Here is a 6,981-nt window from a genome sequence, read left to right as displayed (position 1 = left end):
TTTTATTTTGGGCCTGTTTAATTTTAACAAGATTTGTTAATTTGTTGGATTATTCCAGTGAAAGTTAAAAAATATTGCTTTTCTTGTTTTCTTTTCTTATTTAGAATAAAAATGTCAATTTTGTTAAAAATTATATTATTTTTGAAAATTGTTAAATTTAGTTTTTGAAAAGTGAGTTAAAACCCTTAAAAATATGTTTGAGGGGTTATTGGATGCCAGAAGCCTGTTCAATAAATAAAAAAAACTTTTTTCAAACTTCTATTTAAATTTATGTCACAATTGAAGAAATATGAAAAGTAAGCATTGTAAATAAAATTGAGTAACTTTAATTTTTACATTTCATCAGGAAATATTATGCATCGGTGGTCCCCTCGTTATTTTTCGTTCAGCCCAGTTAGCGAGCAGCATTCGGTGACTGGGCTACGTTCTCAGCCCAGTTACCGAACAACTACTGTACTTTGGAAAAGTATTACTTTTCGCTGGAATTAATTATTTCACTATAATCAACATCATTGAAACAACGCTTGGTAGAAACTTTCAAAAAAGTTTTATCTATCTTTTATTCTCTCTCGATTTGGTCATGGTAATTCAGTGTATTTTGAGTGTAATATAATTACTGCGAGTCGCGTTTGGTAAAAAAAAGAAGTAACTTGTCAATAAAATAACGAATGCCTTCGAATGCGGCACCGTAAAACGTAACGAAACAAAAAAAAAGTATATAATAATGCACTTGACTTCTTCACAGCGCATTATTCGCGTAAAATTCGTCCGCCATGCGGCACAGCCGTACAAACTTCTTGCAGTCGTCCGCGCTGACCTTGCCGGCGATGTTCGTCTTGAGCACGAGCAAATCCTGCACGCACATCGGCCCTCCCACGTCCAGCCGCTCGAGCTGCACTCCGGCTGCCGATTCGAGGTAGGCGCGGTAGCGCGGCTGCGGCAGGCGCCACTCGTTCGCAGGGCTGAAATCGGACCGGCCGATGATCTGGCCGTCGTACGGACACAGCACGTACTCGGAGAGCGGCGTCAGTTTGTGGCCGTAAAAGTGGAAGAAGGAGCGGCCGATTTGGCGGATGTCTTGGGAGGCGAGCGGTTTCAGCTTGAGGTCCGAGGGTGGGAGCGGGCTGAAGTTTAGCGACCAGGCGATGGTTTCGTCCAGGGTTGTTTGGAGGTGGCGAACGGTTGGCAGCGCGTTCTGCATTTGGAGGTAGAAGATGGCGAGCACCACGATGACGTTGCGCTCAAAGTTAAGCTCGGCCAGTTTGGCAAATTCTTGGACGAAGTAGCACAGCTTCTGACAGACTGGGTATTGGCCGGTGAAGTAGCGAATGAGCCGAGTGTTGGCGCAGTACGGTTCGCTGTCGAAGGAGATCTGGCAGTAGACGTTCTCGGAGCAGTTTTTCACCTTCAGGTGAGTCCACAGTCCGCAGATTTTGCTGTTTTGGAGAACCCAATCGCCGCTGTGGGCTGAGAAGTAATCGAGCAGTGCCTTGAACAGAACGCCAATCGACGGTTCCGTTTTGGGACAGGTTCCGTCGTCCACGTACAGGTTCACGTTGTCCGTTTCGTAACCGACGCCGGAAACCTTCGCCCCGAAGCAGCTGATCGTCAGATGGGCCTCCGGAATGGTTCTCTTTAGGGCCCGGATCAGTTCGGACGGGATGAGACTTGCGGCGGTAAAGTGGCACAGGGCGTTGCCCGTTTCGATGAGATCGTCCAGCTTTGGAGTCGCGAGGAACCGCTTGAGGTAGTCGTTGAAGATGGGATGATCGGCCGTGCCGGCTTCGTTCAACGGAGGCAAGGACGAGTGCGCGTTACCACCCAACACCGGAGGGGAGCCGGGAGACGGCGGCATCTGGAGTAGGAATCCCGGGGGTGGTCCCCGTTGGAACATCGGAGATTGAGGCGACTGCGGCGTTTGTGGTGGCGTCGACGGGTTGAACAACATTCGACGAAGGTGGGGACCTTGCTGTGGCGTTGAGAACGCATTCATCGGCATCTGTTGCGAGGGTGTTCGCATCAGGAAAGGCATCGGCTGGGGAAACATGATCATCCGGGGAGGAGGACACGTGGCAAAGGGTGGAATCTCCGACGTTGCTCGGGTAATTGGCCGTCCCATAGTTGGGGATTGCTGTGGAGCGCCCACGAACGGTCGCGGTGGCATTGGCGATCTGTTGTTGGCCATGGGTAAATTTTGACCGGCAAACATCTGGTTCGGAAGTGATGTCGGTGGCGGACGAGGCAGAGAAAAGATGTTGCCCTGAATTTGAGGCGGTTGTTTCGGGGTTTTGTGCAAGTACTCCATTACGACGTTGACGTCGGTCTGGAAGAAATGATGTCAGCTTACAATTAACAACATAACACGCGATACTTACAAACACGATGTTATTGCAAGTGTACGCCACGCCATACGTCGGATACTGGAACAGCACCGTACTGCAGTGAGGCACCGATTCGATGCAGTGCGCCCTGTCGATCAGCTCCACAACATACCCCAGAATCTCGTCCACACTCCGGCCAACGGAAATCGACGGCTGCTGCTCTTGCTTTTCCAACGCCTCCAGATAGCGACTGGTCTGGCTGAGGAATGACTTTGTCAGGAAGTAAAAATCCACCAACGGTTCCAGCAGCGTCTCCCGGAAGTGGTGTCGGGTCAGAATGTGCTTCTCCCGCTCGAGAAACGCCACCAGATCCTGCGTCATCGGTCCGTGAAGCTTCTTGAAACGGTTCTTCTTTCGCACCTGATCGTGCGGATCGTTGAACAAGTGAGCCAACAACTGCACACCGGACGGAAATGCGACCTTGCCGCAGTACGCACAGGCCAGCACGAAGGCCACATCCCTTCCGTGCAAATCCCGTTCCCGTTCGGTCTCCTCCCGGAACGTCTCGAACTCGGTGATCTTGAGCAACTGATCCAACAGGGCCTGCAGGAAGTTGACCATGTTGGAGTCCAGCACCGGAATCGCTCCAATCTTCCGGATGAACCGAGCGTACGCCTGCAGCTGCAGGTTGTAGCCCATGATGCGATTATCATCCTGAAAAAAATAAAACCATCAACTTGAACCAAATCCCGAAGAACCGTTTCCCCGGACAACACTCACCGCAGCGGCCTCCCTTGCCATTTTGACCAGATCTGGCTTCTTAGTTTTGGCACTTTTGGTCATGGTTGCTGTGATGAAAATGATGACTCAGGAATGAGCCTCCTGCGCGCTGATAAGCGCAACCTGACTGACTGACTGGCACGAAAAAAAACAAGAGTGCCGAAGCACACACTCAGATAAGCTCAGCTTTTGCGCACATTCGCACAGATTGCACTGAAATGCAGCTTTATCGGAAACTGCTGCCGGTGATGTTGAACCGAAAGGCGCAGCAGAAAATGAAATTTTTGAATGTAAACATTCGTGATGAGTCAACATAAACAAAGTGAACACACTCGCATCGAATACAATCAAACTTGGGTTATTTTCTCTACCCAGTCAGTTCAATTCGATTTCTGAACACGAATTCGATTTGAATCGTATTCGAACCAACTACACTGAAAGAAACCAGCATAGTAATCTCAAGTGATTTTTCACGTGAGAGTCTCAAAAAATAAACACGATAAATTCACGTGCTTTTCCCATGGCTCTCACATGTTTTACATTTTAAATGGATGTGAAAATAATTTAAAACCAGCTGATCGTTAGCAAGAAAACTTCCACTCTTTTTTCGCATGAATTTCACTACAGGTTCAATTGAATTTCACATCGATTGGTCCCATTGGACTTTTCCTTTGATTTCGAAGTGAAAGTCACGTTACAATGAAATGCTTTGGTTTTAGAATGTGTTTGGCGAAAAATTCTTCATTAGTAAGATGGCCACGGACGATGGTGGTTCAAAATTTGCGTTCGGTATTTAAAATTTTCCGTGGGTCTCGTGGCGCAGGGGTAGCGGCTTCGGCTGCCGATCCCGATGATGCTATGAGACGCGGGTTCGATTCCCGCCTTATCCACTGAGCTTCTATCGGATGGTGAAGTAAAACGTCGGTCCCGGTTTCTCCTGTCTCGTCAGAGGCACTGGAGCAGAAATCCCACGTTAGAGGAAGGCCATGGCCCGGGGGGCGTAGTGCCAATAGTTTCATTTAAAATTTTATTCAGGAAACAAATTTCCTGAGTTAGTTTAAATATTGTGGTTTAAACTTGAGCTTTAACGCTGGTGGTAAGAAAAAAGAAAGGAAACAGTTAGGTTTTTCGAAATTAATGCAGGTTAAACTTTTTTTTGCAGAAGAGCAAATTCCGGCTAGCGGTCATCTTTGGAATCTGCTTCTGATATGGAGCTACAAGGTTGCAAGTGGAGCTCGGTTACGATGGTGTTATACGGATCGACCACAAGTGGCGCAAGTTTTGGCCATACATTGTCATCGAGGCGCTCAAATATTATGCCCTGCTGGACCGGTGAACCGCTACGGTCAAGTCGTTTCCAGAGGGCTCAAGCTGACCGAGCAAAAATGATCCAAGACGATCAAGTACTTCTCGATCCGGCAGCAGGCTGATCCGTTCATTGTGAATCTAGAGAAGCTCCGCTTTCAACCTTTTAATCGGGCCTAACGTTTAATTTCGTCCGTGGTTTAATATCAGTGAAGCGAAATGTGTTCTGTTATGTGATACAAATATTATAAAATTGGTAATAAAAGTTGTATTTAAATGAATTCGTGAAATAATTTTATTTGAAGAAATTTCCTTTTTTTTAAGACACCTAAAAACCCCTACAAAACCATTTGTTTTCCACTAAAAAATCATATCAAATTTATGAGAAAATCTTTCCAAATTCATGTGCGTCGTCACATGAAGCTAACGTGTTTTTCATTTGAATTTACCATTTGGTGCTATGATTGTGATTGTGTATGTGATTTACACATGACATTCACATGCGAAGTCGAATGGGGTGGATTCATGTGCAAAACATGTGATGTTACTATGTGCCTTTCTTTCAGTGTACATGGTTAACTTATCCAGGTATTTAAGCGAAGATGGTGTTCGAATTGTGAACGCCCGAAATGTCAAAATCACGCAGTGGTACCAACATTACGGAAGAAGTGTGCCATGGCATGACAGCCACATTTTTTCTCTAATGTTGGTGCTACTGCGCGATTTTGACATTTCGGGCGTTCACCATTCGAACGCCATCTTCGCTTAAAAACCTGGATACACTTATAGCGCTTACTCGAACTCAAAAAAGTGCGAAATCGCGAACTCCAAAAATGGTAAAAATCACAAAAAAAACAAGTTCAGTTAAGCGAACTCCTAAAAGTGTGATTTTGGACTTATCAAAATTATCGAAATTTTGTTGAAACGTTTCGATTTCGAGTTTGTTGTCATTGTTGTGCGAAAGGGAGATTTGTTTGTGCTCCGGAGGATTGGTAAGAAAACCGGAGTAGGTCAAAAAGTGGTCCACCGTTGGACGAATTGCTTGCCAAAGTTGGCAAAGGATGAGGTCCAACGGTGAACGTTGGTCCCGTCCCCCGGTGGACGGATTTTTGAAAAATCTATTGGAAAAGGAACCAGTCCCCTGGAGAACGGATTGCCCTGCAAGAGTCGGGAAGAGAACTGGTCCACCGGTGAACGGATTTCTTGACCATGTTCACTGAGACAGTGAATAATTGCTTTTAGCAAAGAACATGACTATCCGTCGAACGGTAAATTGGGTCCTAAAATTAAGAGTAAATGGGGTCCTAAAGCCCTATGTCAATTGTTATGTACAATACAGACTGTCCAGGGGAAACAGACTGGCCGATGCAAAATAAATAGGCACTGGCAACGTATGTTTTGCGCTTGCAATACTGCCAGTTTTGCTGGGCGTAAAGGGTGTTTGGTGTCTGTGGCATCCTGAACATTGTGGTATCCTAAATATTAGTGTAGTTTAGGTAAACCGCTGGAAGCGTGTAGAACTGCGAGTGTAGTAGTGCGCAGCTGGCGTGAAGGAAGTCAGTCAGAGTTGGACCAATAAAGATGGAGCATCTGTCTCCCGTTTGTATTATAAATAATAAAGTTTTAATATTGGATTAAACTCGAAAATATCACATTGGCGATCCTGCCATGTTGATAAATTGTAATATTGTGAGTAAAGTCTGGATAATTTAAAAAAAAAGTGGAAAAATTCGATTTCCTTTGAGTGAGAAATAGACGCAGTGGCATTTTCGCGCAGCAAGACGGCATCTTGGCGACGATGGCGGTGGCAGCCGAGCATTGCCATAACGAGACAGCGGGCCTGATGGAGTTCGGTGAGCATGTTCCGGTTGTTTTGTTGACGTGAGGCGAGCGTGTGTGTGTTTGTGTGTATGACAGTCGCGTGTGCGGCCTCCTGAGTTGATGTGCGTCTTCTCCCCCCCTCCTCCCATGACGGGACAAAAGTACACGAGCGCCGTAGTTCTCCTTTTTCCATTCCCCCGCGCTGCGCCTTGCGACCAAGCTGCGCTTATCTTCTGCATTCGTTGCGTCATGCAGGAGTCACAGCAATCGTTGATTTCGCGTTTGGTGGCCATCCGCGGATTCGTCGACGCACATTAATCTGGTCCGCGTAGTGAATGTTTTTGTATGTGTGCTGCACGGACAGCGCACTCGAGGAGTTTTGTTTACATGATGCACGATAAAGGGGTTCTGATTAAGAGTGTCAATAATATTGACACTCTCATTGGAACTTGGATTATGCCCGCACTTTTCTCTCGCACTTTTGACAACAAGAATTGCAAAACTAGGCAGCCAGTAGTTGTTTATTTACATTTCCTGTCGAAAATCGAAATTTATCATTTTTCAAGCAGAGCTTTGCTTTTATGGTAGAAGTGACTTTTAAAAAAATATTTGTTCACTTGGATAATCTACATTCTCAATTGATTAGTTAGGTTTTGGTTGATTAAAACATTCCCTTATTTTGAATCAGAAATGAACAGGTTGAATCGGCCATCACACAAATATTTTCGTTTTTATCAATTAAGCTATTTATTTC

The 6,981-nt window shown here is 45.7% G+C and overlaps 1 protein-coding gene across 1 annotated transcript; it reads right to left on the bottom strand.

Annotated features, from left to right (window-relative positions):
* Positions 1-528: 528 nt before the first annotated feature.
* On the bottom strand, positions 529-3,258 carry LOC120418917 (uncharacterized). The gene is made up of 3 exons (XM_039581448.2): positions 3,102-3,258; positions 2,376-3,035; positions 529-2,323 (listed from the first exon to the last, which is right to left on the bottom strand). Exons 1-3 carry the CDS (start codon positions 3,162-3,164, stop codon positions 740-742), a joined length of 2,307 nt encoding a protein of 768 aa, XP_039437382.1. The 5' UTR covers positions 3,165-3,258; the 3' UTR covers positions 529-739.
* Positions 3,259-6,981: the final 3,723 nt, after the last annotated feature.

The sequence above is a fragment of the Culex pipiens genome, chromosome 3 (genome assembly GCF_016801865.2).
Source record: "Culex pipiens pallens isolate TS chromosome 3, TS_CPP_V2, whole genome shotgun sequence".
Classification (NCBI taxonomy): Eukaryota; Metazoa; Arthropoda; class Insecta; order Diptera; family Culicidae; genus Culex; species Culex pipiens.
This window is presented reverse-complemented; position numbering and strand designations above follow the sequence as displayed.

Coding starts and splice junctions, on each gene's coding strand:
- LOC120418917 (XM_039581448.2), bottom strand. CDS start 3,164: ATGACCAAAAGTGCCAAAACTAAGAAGCCAGATCTGGTCAAAATGGCA. Junction 3,036..3,101: donor TGGCAAGGGAGGCCGCTGCG/GTGAGTGTTGTC, acceptor TATTTTTTTCAG/GATGATAATCGCATCATGGG. Junction 2,324..2,375: donor CTTGCAATAACATCGTGTTT/GTAAGTATCGCG, acceptor CATTTCTTCCAG/ACCGACGTCAACGTCGTAAT.